This window comes from Tursiops truncatus, chromosome 12, assembly GCF_011762595.2.
Source record: "Tursiops truncatus isolate mTurTru1 chromosome 12, mTurTru1.mat.Y, whole genome shotgun sequence".
NCBI lineage: Eukaryota > Metazoa > Chordata > Mammalia > Artiodactyla > Delphinidae > Tursiops > Tursiops truncatus.
In genome coordinates this window covers 55,427,113-55,444,012 of record NC_047045.1, presented here as the reverse complement: position 1 = coordinate 55,444,012, position 16,900 = coordinate 55,427,113, and the positions used below count along the sequence as shown (strand labels likewise).

The 16,900-nt window shown below is 34.2% G+C and overlaps 1 protein-coding gene across 2 annotated transcripts in view; it reads left to right on the top strand.

Moving 5' to 3' along the window:
• PTPRK (protein tyrosine phosphatase receptor type K) overlaps window positions 1–16,900 on the top strand; it is a 561,831-nt gene that overhangs the window by 532,226 nt on the left and 12,705 nt on the right. For both annotated transcript variants that reach the window (XM_033867699.2, XM_033867698.2), the window contains exons 16-24: window positions 1,017–1,201; window positions 2,917–3,004; window positions 4,096–4,172; window positions 6,868–6,904; window positions 8,210–8,307; window positions 8,720–8,836; window positions 13,323–13,477; window positions 16,226–16,361; window positions 16,547–16,696. In XM_033867699.2, coding sequence (XP_033723590.1) covers window positions 1,017–1,201; window positions 2,917–3,004; window positions 4,096–4,172; window positions 6,868–6,904; window positions 8,210–8,307; window positions 8,720–8,836; window positions 13,323–13,477; window positions 16,226–16,361; window positions 16,547–16,696 — 1,043 coding nt within the window. The remainder of the gene's footprint in view (window positions 1–1,016; window positions 1,202–2,916; window positions 3,005–4,095; window positions 4,173–6,867; window positions 6,905–8,209; window positions 8,308–8,719; window positions 8,837–13,322; window positions 13,478–16,225; window positions 16,362–16,546; window positions 16,697–16,900) is intronic.

Sequence of the window (16,900 nt, the reverse complement as noted above, 5' to 3'; positions counted from 1 at the left end):
GATGGGGCCTATACTTAAATGTGGGTCGTGAGGGATTTAATAGATTTTTAACTAACTGAGTCATTGAAATATGTATTGAGTGACTGCTTTGCACCAGGCACTAAGAATAAAGAGAAAAATATGACTCTTGTCTCTACATGCTAAGTATTGAGAGTTTAGTGAGGAAAATAGATCAGTAAGTAAATGATTAAAGTACATTGTAAGTGAAATGAATGTTGGCGAACAGGAGGCCATGGGAACACAAAGCAGGTGCTTTGTAGCTCAGCCTCAATGGGCCGAGGAAGAATTCCAGAGGAAGTACCTAAATATTTTGCCCCCAGAGACATACCCCCATTTCTTTTATACAGTAGCCAGAAAAGTCAAAATGTATCAGCAATAAAAACACAACAGTAATAATAAACCAAGGGAATGGAGATCAAGTATAAATGCACATGTAACCTGGCTAGCAGACGTAGTGGGCCCAGGGGCTGATTCTGTAGAATGTTCATGTTTCCCAGTCTGGGAGTGTATCGTGGTAAAAAGCCAGAGGTGGAAGGGCATAGTACGGCCGCAGGGCAAGAAGAGCAGCCCTGTGGGGATGGGTTGCCTAGAGGGAGGTTGGGATATGGGTGGGAAAGGATTTGTTCAATTTAATCAAGAATGAAAACACTCTCCAATTGGCCACTTGATCTTCTGGTCCCACTTTATACTGCTCTGACTGCAGGTACAAGAAAAAGTCAGAACTCAGCAAAATCTCCCACTTATAGTTTTTAAAAGTGGATCAGGTGTCTCCCTCTACATCTCACAGCATGTATTGTCTTACTGATAGACACATAATATACCCTGACCTCCTACCTTGAGCTGAAGTAAAAGGCTTTGTCTTTATAGGGGTGCTGCCCTAGGTCTATACTATATTTCTTTCCCTTCCTCCTACTATTAGAAAGATCATAAGATCTTAAAATCTTATTTGCATAGATATATATTAAACAAGGTAACTTTGTCTTTTTTTTAATCTTCTGGAATCTGAAAAATGGCAGATGAGAACCACAGTGCTACAGCAGAATCCAGTCGTCTTCTAGATGTACCTCGCTACCTGTGTGAGGGGACAGAATCCCCTTACCAGACGGGACAGCTGCACCCAGCTATCAGGGTAGCCGACTTACTGCAGCACATTAATCTCATGAAGACATCAGACAGCTACGGGTTCAAAGAGGAATATGAGGTGAAAGTTTCAATACTATATTGAATTTCATTTCTAACCATGATACCCAGCTCCATGTAACAGCTTTAACATAGCAAGCAGTGGAATACTCTGTAGACTGTCTAATCCTTTCTCTGTAAATGTACAATCAAGTGTACATATGAGGAGAGGGGGGTAGATGGATTGAAAGAAAAGGGTACTTCCTGGGGATATATCTGGGTCAAAATTCCTTTTAAGAAATAAAAAAATATTGGATCCCATAATTTATTTGACTGTTACTTAAAAACCACTTTGTTAGACTTTATATTTCCCCCGCTCAAAAATCCATAGCAAGATACCTTGAGTCCCATTGTATCATTGCAGGTTCTGCTATTTGAAAGACCTAAGCAGTGGATACTTTTCTGTCTCTTTGCTTGTTGACCCTCTGTTGAGAAATAAGATCTAGCTTTTTGCCCTAAATGTACTACTTGTCACTCTGAGTTTTGTTTTGAGGATTATAGGTTGAGGGGGGCTGGGAAGAAAAACAGAGCGCGGAAAATCCAGACAACAAAAAGAAACCCAAAAAAGGACATGGGAAATTCTTCTTTCATCCTTATTGCCCCTTGTTACTCAAACCAAAATACCAAGATTATACTACAAAAGAAGTGATTTAAACTAAACATCCCAATAAACATAGTATAGCAAAAAAGAAACAGTTCCTCTGACACTTTTCAATTACTGAGAAATATCAGTCTGGGGTGTACAAGAAAGTTCCTCCCCCACTGTACACACATATGTAAAGTAAAAGAGAACAAACAGTACTTTACTTTGAAAGACCACCTAAAATACATCTAACTTTGTAAGGAATCTTCTAAACATTACCTTTAATTTAAGATTACTTGTTATACCTTAGTTTAGGAATGAGTAAAATTATTTTTGAATTTTGAATGTTGATTTTAGATATATGCAGGAAACACTATGCTGTGTTAACAAAATAGTGCAAGGAATTACAATATTCTGCCAGAGCTGGGGTGTTTTTTGTTTGTTTGTTTGTTTTGTTGTTGTTGTTCATTACATGTATATTCCTGTGTACCTCGCTTCAAAGACCGTTGACTCTTTGAAGACCCCATTTCCTGTGTTGAGCAAAGTTTAAGTTTTTCTGCAAAAAGAAATCTATACCCATATTTTAAATTGCTGCATATGGTAATTAAACCAATCAACAATTTCATCTGTTCCAAGATTCTTGGAGATAGTGGCTCTTTTTAATTTCCATATGGTCTCTTGTAGAGACTCAGTCCTTTCCACGATCTTCAAAGAAACTGAAATGTGGTGTATTGCACACGATTTAGTGAATAATTATGGGAGAAAACAGGTTTTCTTTTTCCTGTTAGAAATGCTAAAGGAAGCATACTTTTGAAAGATGCTCATTAAAAGTAGTTTTGAAGCTATTGATGCTTCCTCTAGTTCTATCTCACAAAGTTATAGTGATCTTAAATTTGAAATACTTTCAAGGTCCTTTTTTTCCCCTAAAGTTGTTTCTTGTCCTTAATTTAAACTCAGTCCAATCCAAGATGAGCAAGTAGGAGTCCAACAAACAAGATTTGAGGTCTGAAAATTGAACTTGTTTACTGCTGTAGTACTCCCTTCCTCCCAGAGAAGATGGCTTTTACTGTTTTGTCTTCAGAACAAACAGACCTGATTCAAGAAAAGGAATTAAATTCAGTGCGCTTGTTAATTTTGGTTTTTTTTTTTTCTAGAGCTTCTTTGAAGGACAGTCAGCATCTTGGGATGTAGCTAAAAAAGATCAAAATAGAGCAAAAAACCGATATGGAAACATTATAGCGTGTAAGTTCTCTTACAATTCTTGGTGAATGTAAATACTGTGTGTAGAAGGTAAAGAGTAATTTGCAATTCCTCCTTATATGGTTTTAAACTTTAAAAAAATCCCAGAGGGTGACACATCTGTTCATAAAATAATCCATTTAATATTAGAACAGCATTGGCTATTGGCAGGGATTCAGAAATTGTCACCATCCTCATTAATTAATTGACTCAGACTCTTCACCCTGTGGAGATAACGTGCCGCTTGATTTTATGTTTGTACATAAATATATGGGGGTGTCATTAACAGCTGAAAATATTAGAATAACAAATACGAAGGATTTTTTCAGTGATAAATTGCTGTAACTCTTCCACCAAACATATTCAAGGTGGGAGTGTTATTCTTTCCATATACCATATTTCCTTTCTTGGAGCCAGTGCCTGAACCCCAGGTGTTCCATGTTACTTATCATAAGGGACTTCCTCCTGATGAAGTCTTTACAATGTATTCATGAGATAAATAAATTGATTATCATATGAAACCAAAGGGGCAGTAAGAAAAGTAACAGATAGTTTAGCTTGTAACTAACTGCTGATTTACTTAGACCACGTTATTCTCAATTTAAATTATTTTACACTGTCTTTTGAATGCATCAGAATTTAACCTTGACTCTCACAAAACAAGTTGAGAGCAGGGGTTCGAAATTCACTCCCTAGTTCTGTGGCTCATTTTCTGTAAAGTACGGGGAGAAAAGATCCCACCCATATAGAATCATGCCTAACAAGCAAAATTAGGAGTTAAGGCAAGTTCAGTTCTTTAGAAAAATTTATGACTCAAATGATAATTTATCAGACATTATCATGTCCCGTAAAAGCTTTCTGACTATAAATGTTAGTCATTGAAGCTTTATTAACAGAATATTATCATTGTAATAAGTAATGAGCTCATTAAAGTTCTTGCATTTCTTCAAATGACTGGTATCCAAGGAAATTTTGAAAGTATATTATGGATAATCAGCTGTTAACCACCGAATTATTTTAAGTCTCTACTAGGGTCATTGTCTCAGAACAGGGGAAAATTTAATAGCTTTTATTTTATCCTTTAAAAAATTTAGATGATCATTCCAGAGTAATTTTGCAACCTGTTGAGGATGATCCTTCTTCAGATTACATTAATGCCAACTATATAGATGTAAGTATTTTTATCCTTCAGTATGCCCAACTTGTTGGCTTATATATGTAAATCTTTTTGCTTGTTATTACCTATAAAGTGATTGCTAGCTTTTTAAAATAAAGAACAAACTGTACACTTTTCCTTGTTCTACGTCCTAGTACTTACTGACGTTGTTGTGCTTTCTTTCACACCTGACTTTGGTTTGGGCTGTAGATTTGGCTGTACAGGGATGTAAGTACCACTATATGTAAATAACAGCACCCTATCATAAATATTTAATGTTAACTGCTCAATTACAGTTACTACTAATGCTCACTACTAGCTATCTCTGCATGCTTCCCCTAATTAGCCTCATACGGTGTACCTATGTTCATTTTTTTGTAACTCCTTTACATGTGTAAAGATCTACTTTACCTCTTTCCCTTTTCTATGTTTAGAAAAACAGGACCATTTTTAGCTTTTGACAATTTATTATGTACTCGAGTTTTATTTGTTGATGGTTTCTGTTTCTGGTTTTTATTCCTTACCCTTCCCCAAACATATGTGAGAAGCTGGATAGTATGATGTGTATTAGTGTTTCTGAAATTTTACTTTTTTACATTTGACTTCTGATGTTAAAACTGGGTAGGGAGACTATTTTGTGGTGTGTGGTATTGGTTTGTAAAGTATTGAAAATCCTTAGGCAAAATAATTACTAAACTGCGTTTGTAAAATACGCATATCACACATATATATTGAATCATACAAATGAAAGTTTGTTTTGATCATACATTCTGCTGTTCAGTTTTGGTTGCAAACATATCTACATGTAAATTCTTTATTTAATGGAAAGTAATTATCAAATAAAATAAAATATTAAGGAGGCAATATATTACATTACATATAAGAAGGACAGGCTCTGTTCATACTTCCTGGTTCAGAATCACACTGGAAATTGTGAGAATGTTGATTCATCTCTCTGTGCCTCAGTTTCCTCATCTTTACAGTGGGGGTAATAATAATACCACTAACCTCATCATTTTGTTGTGAGAATTAAATGAAGTAATTCATGTTGAGCATTTAGCACAATGCCTAGCACATATTAAGCACTCATTAAACTTAAGCTATTTTTTAAAAAAAATAATCCAAACCTAGGTGTGCTGAAATTAATTAATTCTAAATATGCATTAATTGTGAGGCAAAAGGTAGAAATATCAAGTATTGCAGCATATATGATACATTTTTAGATACATAAAAGATACGAAAATGAGGACCCAACTTTTTCTAATTTCTATAAATAGGAAATAATTTTTATCACATTTATTAAGCTCATGTTTTACTGTTATTTTGTGAATTGTCATTATTTATATATTTGATGAATGAATTTTATTAAGTATAGTCTCTGAGTATATTGGTTAAATTTCTGCTCATCATTTTACTCTCGTTCAATATTTCAAATTTATCAGACATCTCAACATGGAAAACTAAACTTAACAGTCTACTCTCTAGAGTAAATATATCAGCAGTCCTCTGACAAATTTATACTTGTTCTTACCTATTTAGTTTAACCTTGGTTTTCTGCCAAGACCCTGGCAGGACATTTGGTCCTATCCAAAATGTCCATGGAGACCTTTGGTCCACGCCAAAAGTTCTTGATATTTGGTGCCATCCGAAACCATTTGGCATGGACCTAGTAAGCTCATGCACATTTTAGATGGAACCAAATTTTAAGGGCCTTTCAGCATAGACTAAGTGTCTTATGGACATTTTGGACACAACCAAGGGATCCTGTAAATATCAAGAACCTTGACGTGGACCAAATGTCTTATGGATATTTTTGTTAGGACCAGATGGTCTGCTAACTCAGGCTTTTACTAAAGCCCTTTGCTCAAGACACAGCAAAGTCAAAGCTTAACCTTATTATACCATTAACATTTTTGCTATTCATGGTCTTTTGGAATTCAAACCAGTTGAAAGCAGCTAACAACTTATCCCTTATCTGGAATAATTTCTTTATTGAAACAATATTAAGTGCTTAACCACATAGAACTCAAGGCACACTAAAAAAAGAAAGAAAAAAATACTAAACCTTTTGTTCAGGATAAGATGCATTTTTTAAAAGATTTCTTTCCCTATATATGTGTGTACCTATAATTATGTGTGTGTAAATTAATATTATCAGCACACACAAAATAGTTTTGGCAGATTCCTGAACATATTATAGAACAGAAATATTCTCTAAAAAATCTCAGCAGGACTTTGACTTGATGCACGCATGCATTGTCCAGCTCTAACATTGGAATGTTCTGTTATTTTTTTATGGTTCTAATATGTCGTTGTCTATTTGTAATGCAGTGTGTTGTACTTTTGGATGATAAAATAAGAATTAATATTTTTGAACACAATTTTGCCAGGAATGAATGACTAAAGATTAACATGAAGGCATAAACATTTTAGTGAAACCAAACAAAATCTATGAAGTTATTTCCTAGCAAACAAAACTCAATTATGTAATATATATTTTAATCAGAGCCCTTAAAATATTTAATTTTTGCTTTATTTTTACCTTTCAGATAACCTAGGTTTGAGAAGTGAACTATGAGTTCACTACTCATTTCTGGACTTTTTACTGTAACTTAATCTTAACAGGAGGTTGTCTTCATCTTTTTATGCCTTCATTCATTTATTTCTGACGCTGATATAAAATGATGACCAATTTGTGCTCCTATTTTAGGGCTACCAGAGACCAAGCCACTACATTGCAACTCAAGGTAAAACTTTGCCTTTTTAAATGTAATAGAGTAACCAAACTTGCTTAAATCATCCATGTGATTTTTTTTGTAATTTTATCTGAATTAACTGGAAAAAAAAGATCAGATTTTCTGCTTAACACTGCTTTTTATTCATTTGTATAATACCAATTGTTTTCTCTGTTTAAAATGTATATAAATTAAACCTTGATTTATTTTTTTAATTAAAGGTAAACGAGAAGCTGCTGGTAGTTTTGAGATTTGGTTCTTAGTATCCTGATGTCCCAGAGCACTAGTCAACAGGGATGGGCAGAGAAATTACTTATTTTTTGATGAAAGCAAGTTAGATCTCATCTTGCGTAAGGTGCCTGTTTTCTTGCAACAGAGTCTGTCGGCCTGGCACGTAATAGTACCCAAGACCAAAACTGCTATAATGAAATACTGGACTGTCTTGCTACAATTGTTTTAAAGTCAAGACTAAGACAAAACAAAGGGCTAAAGGGAACTTAGTCGAGTTCATTCTTCGTGGAAAATAAGAAGACAGTAAAGAAATCTTGTTATAGTGGCACACTGGGAAATAAAAGTATACTAACAGTAACACCAAAACCACTCTAGTTATCTCCCCAAACTGACCACTGACCATCAGAAGAGAAACCTGCACATCTTATTTTATAAAAGAGGAAAGTAAAACAAAAGTTAATTTGCTCTTTTGACAGAGGTCATTTTCTAAGTGTTTTTCACATATCTTTGGTGTAATTGAGTTTAATTATAAACTCTTTAAAGTTAGAAAGATCATCCATGGTGAATAATATTCTGGTTTCATGGTATAGGGTAGAGTAGAGCCCAGCAGCTGCTTTTACAGTTCAGAGATGATACTGTAAGATTAGAATGTGTCCTTATATGTATGATAGTTCTTCATTAACCCCTAAACATGCACTGTTTATAAATGATATGTGTATATTTAATTGGTAATATGTGCTGTTTGGTTGGTGGTGGTGTAAGACTTCCTATTTTGACATGTACATGAAGATGCATTAAAGTAACTTAGAGATAGATATAAGTACCCTAAAAACTAGTGATTTCTTTTCTGAATTTGAAAACATAGAAGGCAAACTGAAACAAACAAACTTGTACATGCCTATGTTTTTGCCTTTAGTGTGAATTTAGATATGAACTGAATTTAAGTACTTTCAGTGACATTTTGTGTTACACCTTTAATTTTTCTTCTTTGGGTCATTTAGCTTATAGTGCTTTTTATCTTGTCTAAACTTCTTAATAACTACAAAATTTCTCTGATAACATAATATTCAAATTAATTTTTTATAGGCCCAGTTCATGAAACAGTATATGATTTCTGGAGAATGATCTGGCAAGAGCAGTCCGCCTGCATTGTGATGGTTACAAATTTAGTTGAAGTTGGCCGGGTAAGAGGCACAAAAAAATCTGTGTGTCACAGAATATGACTGTAAGTTGAATAGCAAAACATAACACACTTAAAATAGAATATCATTCAATTGTTTGAAAAAAAATTCTTAGGCATACCATTTCAAGTGAGTCTTTGATTGCTGAGAAATTATTTCTTATTTAATAAATAAAATAATAAATAAAGTAAGCTTTGATTTTATACTAGAATCTAATTGCATTATCAGGCTTGTATGTTTTTATGAAACTGCACAAAATCTTTCTATTTATTGTGTAACAGGTTATTTTATCTCATTTGTAGATTTTTACACTGTCTTTTAATTGTGACCTGAAGAGTTATCACTGAAATTAAATCATCTTGGTTAATGGGTATTATATACTCAGGTTCACCTATACATACTTTTTGTTGTTTAGGTTAAGTGCTATAAGTATTGGCCTGATGATACTGAAGTTTATGGTGACTTCAAAGTAACTTGTGTAGAAATGGAACCACTTGCTGAATATGTAGTCAGGACATTCACCCTGGAAAGGGTAAGTACCCTAAAGTTCTACAAAAATATGTATATTGAAACTTTTTTTTTTTTTCTTAAAATCCATGTTAAGATTTGTCTTGATGATGCTGTCAAATCTATTCATTCATTCATTCCACAGATATTTATTTGAGAGCATAACATGTGCCGGGCATGTTTCTAAATCTTGGGACACATATTAAATCCCTGCTCTTGTGGAGCTTATAGTCTGTTGAGGGGAGAAAGACATTAAAAATTATCAAATAAACAAATACACCATATATTTTGAAAAGTACCATGGAGAAAAATAATGTTGGGAATGGAAGTAGGGAAAATTGCTGAGGTAGAGGAAGGAATGGCCTACAGTTTTAACAGAATGATCAGGAAAGGAGTTGTTGAGAAAGTGACATAAGTAAAGGCTTGAAGGAAATGAGGGAGTGAGTGATACAACTATTATATATCCCAGGGAAGGATCATATCCCAGGGAAGTTGTCCCAGGCAGAATATTCCTGATGGAGGGAAGAGTCATTTCAGAGACCTAAAGGCATGATATTCCTGTCATCATGAGAAACAGCCAGGAATCTAGGGTATTCAGAGATAGGTAAGTGAAGGGGAAAGAAATACGAGATAAAGTCAGAGAAATAACAGAGCCAGATAAGTGAGCCCTTATGAGCTACTATGATGATTTTAGTTTGTATTAAAGGTAAAAGTAGCCAGCCATTGGAGGGTTCAAGCCCAGGAGTAACATGATCTGACTTTTTTTTAACAGGATCAGAAAGACTGAAGCAGAGTGGGCAGTGTAAGTAGACTGAAGTAAGACGTAGGAGCAATAACATACATTGTTGCAGAAAAGTTTAATAAATTTGACCACACAAAAGTGTAAAATTATCTGTATCAAAAAATTTCAAATTAAAAGATGTACACGCAACAAAACAAATCTGTGATTATTTAATATTCTTAATTCATAGCGTTAATATAAATAGAAAGGAAACAATAGAATCCCCCCCAAAAAAAGGAACTGCTAAGCTGCCTATTGAAAATGTTTAACCTCATGCTATACCATTTTGTACTTTCAAATCAGCCAGACCTTTTTAAAAAAGAATTCTAATCCTCATTGATTTTAAGGATATGGTGAGACAGATATTTTCATATGTAGCTGATTGTACTTAAATTGACATAAACCCTCTGTAAATCAGTGTATCTACAGAACTTTAAAATATTGATGTCCTTTGACCAAGAAACTTACCTTCTATGAATCTATCCTAAAAAATTTATTAAAAATACAATGACTCATATATAGTCATAGAAAATTATAGATAACCATAACTGTCCACAATAGATAGTTAAATTACACATCTATGATCTGGAAATACCACTCTTTGCAAATGATATTTATAAGTAATTTTACCATCATAAAAAATAATTAGGGGAACTATTAAATGGAAAGTACCATCATACAGAACAACATGATTATGATGATCACAACTATAAAGTATGTATGAAAATTTCTTAGACAAATCAAGTAGAAAAAGAATAAGCAAAGATGTAGGAGATTTCAAGAAAAGAACCATCAAGCATGATTTAATGAATAGCTAGATCCCATTATTATGGAAAGAGAGAATTTAGAGTATACATTCTTCTAATAAGTTCATTAAAGTTTTATAAAAAATCAATCATGTACTTAGTTATAAAGGAAATCTGAATGTATAACGAAAATTCAAGACATTTCCAAAATCCAATGGAAAATAAAAAAAAAACCACTGACCAATGATCCCCCAAATTAGGCTCAGAAATCACCAAAGCCTCTTTTGAATAATCTTTGAACTATAGCCTTAAAACTAAAATTATATTGTAAAGATAAACAATTTCATGTCAAAATTTCCCACAAGTTATCTTATGAGAAAAATATATACTCAAAAATGATTTCTATTTTGAAAGGCAGTCTAAAATCTTGTGAAAATTCATAAAATTAGAAAATCAGGAAAAAAAGTCAATAAAACAAAGGAAAAATTAAATATAAAACCAAAACACAAACAAAAAAGAATAAATTTAATCAAAGAGCTATTTCCTTGAAAAGAGGAATAAAGTAACTAAACCACTTGTCAATTCCAAATGAAGAACAATCAAAACAAAATATGCAACATTAGATAACACAAAAGGTGTATACTACAGTTACAGTGCTATTAGGAAAATTATAAAAAATAGTTCGTGTGAACTTGGAGACAGATTTTAGTCTAGGTACACTGATATTCTAGCAAATAATAATTTCCAAAATTTGACTCAAAGAGAGTTAGGAATCTGAACAGATAGTAAAAGAAAATAGAATGAGTGTTAAAATTTGCCATTAAAATTGTATTATGGTTTCATAATTGAGGTTTCTTTAACCTTTAAAGAATAACTAATGAATAGCTAATGCCTAAGTTAATCAAACTATTTAGGCCATAGAAAATCATTAAAACCAACTAAATGTATTTTAAAAGCTAGCATAACTGTGATAACAGAACCACATAGAAATAGGACTCTCTCAAGCTCTTCTCTCTGTCTCTCTCTCTTTTTCAGTCTCTCTCTCCCTTTCTCAAGTATCTACACACACATACATTACAGACCAACTTCATTCAAGAACATGCTGAAAATTTGAATCCAGCAGTGAATTAAGAAAAGATCGCAACATGATATTTCATGATTGTTTTTTAAGAATACAAGGATTTTACAACTGTGGTAGGAAATCTAGCAGGATATTTCATTATTTTAGTGCATTACAGGAGCAAAACCATGGGATTTTATTAATAGATATTGTAATGCACTTAATTTTATTTAAAAGACATTTATAGGCATACTCTAATTATATTAGAAAAATAAGGAGACTTGCTAACATTGTTAACATTGTAACATTATTGGGGTTTTATTTTTATTTTATTTTCTTGTTATTTAGAAAAAACACTGAAAAAGAGTGATTTTTTTTTACATCACATATTTGAAAATTACTCAGGAATATTTAAGTAAGATGAACAATAAGGGAACATGCATTGCCAGATATTAAAATTTTCTAAAAAGAGCGAGGTCCTTACAGCAACTCCAGCAAAAGGATCAATGCAGAGGAGATGAAGTGATTGTCTAAAGTCAGATCTTTGAATAATTTATGGCCTTCCTCACTGGAGCTGACTTGAAAAGTAGTTAAGAAAGTGATTTTATTTGCACAATTCCATTGTGATGTTTATCATTGTCACTATTATACTTATTTGTTGAGCCCTGCTTTGTGTATGGTATTGTACTAGGAACGGGAAAGAAAAAGAATTATAAGATATGATCACTGGCTTCCAAGGTTTGGGTGGTATTAGTCTGTTTAAGATGGAATCTAGGGCTTCCCTGGTGGCGCAGTGGTTGAGAGTCCGCCTGCCGATGCAGGAGACACGGGTTCGTGCCCCGGTCCGGGAGGATCCCACATGCCGCAGAGCGGCTGGGCCCGTGAGCCATGGCCGCTGAGCCTGAGCGTCCGGAGCCTGTGCTCCACAATGGGAGAGGCCACAACAGTGAGAGGCCCGTGTACCGCAAAAAAAAAAAAAAAAAAAGATGGAATCTAAAGATAAACTTTCTCAATTTAGTTCATTTATTTCATGCAATTTTCCCACCTTTTCTGAGGAACAAGTGAAACTGAGATTCACAGATCTCACAGTAGAGTTGGAAATATATGGATCATAGTGGGGTTTGGGGGGCTACAAATGTGGATTCTTAAAAATAAATTATGCAGCATTTCATCTATATTCTCCAAGCACTGCTACTACAATGTACAGGCTTCTTTTAACAAAAAGGAAGGGGGAAAAAAGAAAAGGAAGGGAAGAGCTTTGAAATGTGCATTGAAAGGGTTCTCTTAAATTAACCCAACAGGAGAGAGACATGACGATGGATGCTTTGCTTCTTTCATTTTGTATTTTTGTTGCCATAAATAATCCTCTGTGTGCTGAATTCTTTCACAGAGTTTAGAAAAATAGTCTGCCCAAAGAAGAGTTTAGCTGTCTGTATACTTTTACAAACCAATCTAGAGTAGTACTGTTCTGGAAAATTCCTACATGCTATACATCAAAACTATTTTCAACATGGATAAGCAAGGCATCAAAATCTCTTTGTGAGGTGAGAAGTAGAAAGTTGCTTTTATACACCACTTGAGAACTCAGTGCATTGGGTCGATAGGGCAGCGTTTTAACTTCCCATTTCTTCCTTTTCCCCTAATCATTTTATGTGTTGTCATTCCAAGTAAGGAACAGACTGTCAAGGTAAATACAATTTACCCAGACTTATAGAACTGAGCAAGACTTCTAATTTTCTTTCTTTGGCAGTTGTCTGACAATAAAGGTAAGCTTCTAGGCCATGTCAGCATCCTTTCTCAGAAAAAGCATGGTCTTTGATAAATTTCTGATTTTTTTCATTGTCAATCAGGTCTAGTACTCGTGGTTGTCTTTAATGGCTCTATTTTGGTCCTTTTGAAAACACTTCTTTACATGTTTGCACAGAGGGGATACAGTGAGATGCGTGAAGTTAAACAGTTCCATTTCACCGGCTGGCCTGACCATGGAGTACCCTACCATGCTACAGGCCTTCTTTCCTTTATCCGGCGGGTCAAGTTCTCCAACCCTCCCAGCGCTGGCCCCATCGTTGTGCATTGCAGGTAAGTGGTAGTCCAAATGGCATTGACTGTGTGCAGTCAGCTTTTTAAAAATATCCAGACAAGGCTTGTAAGCACAAAAACTAATGCATACTGACAACAGGCGTCCCCACCCCCTGGGCCGGTAGGGCAAGAGGTAGGGAGAGAGAGAGAGAGAGAGAGAGAGAGAGAGAGAGAGAGAGAGAGAAAGAGAAGTGAGCGAAGCTTCATCTCCCACTCCCCAGCGCTCCCGAGCGCTGGCGTTACTGCCTGAACCATTCCCCTACCCACCCCCCCGGGGGCTGTGGAAAAATTGTCTTCCACAAAACCGGTCTCTAGTGCCAAAAAGGTTGGGGACCGCTGGCTTACAAGATTTCAGCTTTCATGTATTACAGATAAGGTAAAACAGTAATAAAATAAAAGTTAACTCTAAGGAAGATATAAAATAGAAACTTCAGAAATAAATATATTCATCGTAATGTGTGTAGTACTGTCTATAATTGCGAGTGTAGAAACTCTGCCTTTTAGTGGCAACATCTGTGTGCGTGTTGTGGTTTGTTTTTGTTTTAGATCACTTTTGCAAATCCCATATTATATTTTGCAATGGTAGGTAAAGATAGAGATTTCTTGCCTATCTAGTAAATTCCCAATAGAATCCTAGCTTTTAAAACTATATTTGGTAAAAATAAAATACAGTGTGTGTGGGGGGGGAAGATAATAATTCCATCATTGCTAAAAGTTTTCTCATACCCTTTCCAGTTTATTGTCCTTCCCACACAGAGGCAACCATTATTCTGATTTCCATCACCACAGATTTGCTTTGCCAGGCCTTGAACTTCACATATATAGAATCATACTTATGTCTTCTTTGCGTCTGACTTCTTTTGATCAACTTAATGTTTTGGAGATTCATCCAGTGTGTTGCTTTTATCAGTAGTTTATTTCCTTTTACTGCTAAATAATATTCTATTTTATGACATATATCACAATTTGTTTATCTATTTTCCTGTTGATGAATATTGGCTTTGGTGCCAATTTTTGGTTAGTATGAATAAAGCTTCTAAGAATAAAAAAAAAACTAAATTTGAGGCATACAAAGTTATTAAATGGTTTAAATTGCAAGAATTTGTGCTGTAAAACAGCTACTTAAGAATTTTCTTTTTTAAAAGCCATCCATCAGAGAACCTTGAAGACTACATCAGTAAAATCCAGCAAATATATGCCAGAAAAATCTGATTATCCAGACTTTCTTCTGATTAGAAACTTCTCTTAAAACAAGCATTCAGAGACACTAAAAGCAAATTACATGGTCTCATTTTGAGATATGAACAGAAAAATATGTACTGAATCTGAAAAGCTTTTCCTAAATGCTGCACACTATTTTCAAATACTGTCCCTTCCAAGCTACATAATAGATTGTGCTTAAGCATTTTTTTTCTTTCTGAAAATCCAGACTATTCAGTATTTAAATGACCATGTATAAAAGGGGGAAAATAAAGGACAAAGAATACAATAAAAGTAAGGCGTCCCATTAGGATCAGATACTGTGTACCTTGCAAAAAAAAAAATCTGTTCAATCCTCCTCAAGAAATCTGATATACTCTTCAATTACTTTCCTGTCTCAAACCCTGGGAACAGTGATTGAGAAGATGGTAGGCAAAAAAAAGAAATAGAGATAGCCACGATACCTTTTACTTAAATTTCTTAAATAACAGTAAGTTTAAGAGAAATGACCAAATCTGGACAACAAAGAAATGATGTTAATAGTCTATCTATGCATTTAGAAAATGAGATAAATGGGTTTTCAATTATGGGGTGTCCTGACTTATCATAGAGGTTTACTTTCCTATGAATGGCTTGCTTCAGAAGTGCTCCAAGATTCTCAGATACTATCTTGAAACAGAAGTGTCATTTTTCTACTTACACTTGGGTATCTGAATTTATGGAAAAGAGGAAGCTAACTACAAAGTGAATTTCCTGTAAAAATCCCAACTATATCTTGTTTGCTCCATTGACTTCTGTATATGATTGGAGAAATATTTGTAGAAATATTTCCAGTGGGTAAAACAATCAACAGTGAATTATGATTCAACTACTGAATTAAATACAGTAAGACAGTGGCATCTTTGTGACCTGTTAGGAATTATATTTCATAGTTCACAATTCATTTTCATTTTCTCTTTGTATCACCATTCAAATATTCTTTTTACTGTTGGTCTCCACCCCATTGATAACCGCCATTTTCTTCCCCACCCTCACTATTAACACTTCCCCTGAATTGTGACTCCTCAGATTTTCCATTTAAAGGTTTTGGAATTAATGTTCTTTTGCCTTGACAAGAGTCTGTCTGACTAAGACAGCATTCCTGCATTTTGCCCGAGTGCCCACAACCACGTGAGTGTGAGTCTCTCAGTCTCAGGTGAAAGTTTAAAGCACGAATCCACTCCTTGATCAATTCTACGAGCTTGAAATTTATGTAAAGTGAAGACTGTAAGAGAGCTATGGAACTTGAGTGACATATATACATTATTTTCAAAACACAGTTTGATTTGCAAAGCTTGTATCTTTTCATTTGTTCCAATCCTCAGTTTACACCAAAGTAGATACTCTACATGAAGTTATTTGTTCATTAATAAGCATTTACACAGTAAGTACAAATTATGTCTTATACTTTGTTAAATCAGTTTGATTCCACTTATTTGAAAATCAGAAGGATCTTTCAATTTTCATAGACATGCTTCCTGCAGTTCTTTAGATCTGTTTATTTTTCAGTGCTGGTGCTGGACGAACTGGTTGTTACATTGTGATTGACATCATGCTGGACATGGCTGAAAGAGAGGGTGTTGTTGACATCTACAACTGTGTCAAAGCCTTAAGATCTCGTCGTATCAATATGGTCCAGACAGAGGTGTGTTGATTGCTGATTAACCTCTAGTGGCCTTTTTTTGTTGTTTGCTTTCCAATATTTATCAAACTAAATACTAGGTGCTTTTCACATAGAATCGATATTAGCTCATCAAGTCATATAGAAAAAATTCTTTGATGAAAGAACATTTATATTAAATATTATGAAATTTTTCTTTCTTTTGATAGGAACAGTACATTTTTATTCATGATGCCATTTTAGAAGCCTGCTTATGTGGAGAAACTGCCATACCTGTCTGTGAATTTAAAGCTGCATATTTTGATATGATTAGAATAGACTCCCAGACAAACTCTTCACATCTCAAAGATGAATTCCAGGTATTAACTATTTCTACAGCCTCTTTTATGAACAACTTATTACAATTTATTCTGGGCAGTCTTAATTCTTCTAAGAAACATCTTTCAAGTCAAATTTATAACCTTTGACCCTATTTTAAGTATAATATAATACCCGTCTCTTTCATTATACGTATTATGGAGTCACTTTTGTGTTAATGAGCTCATATCTGCTGTATCTTGAAG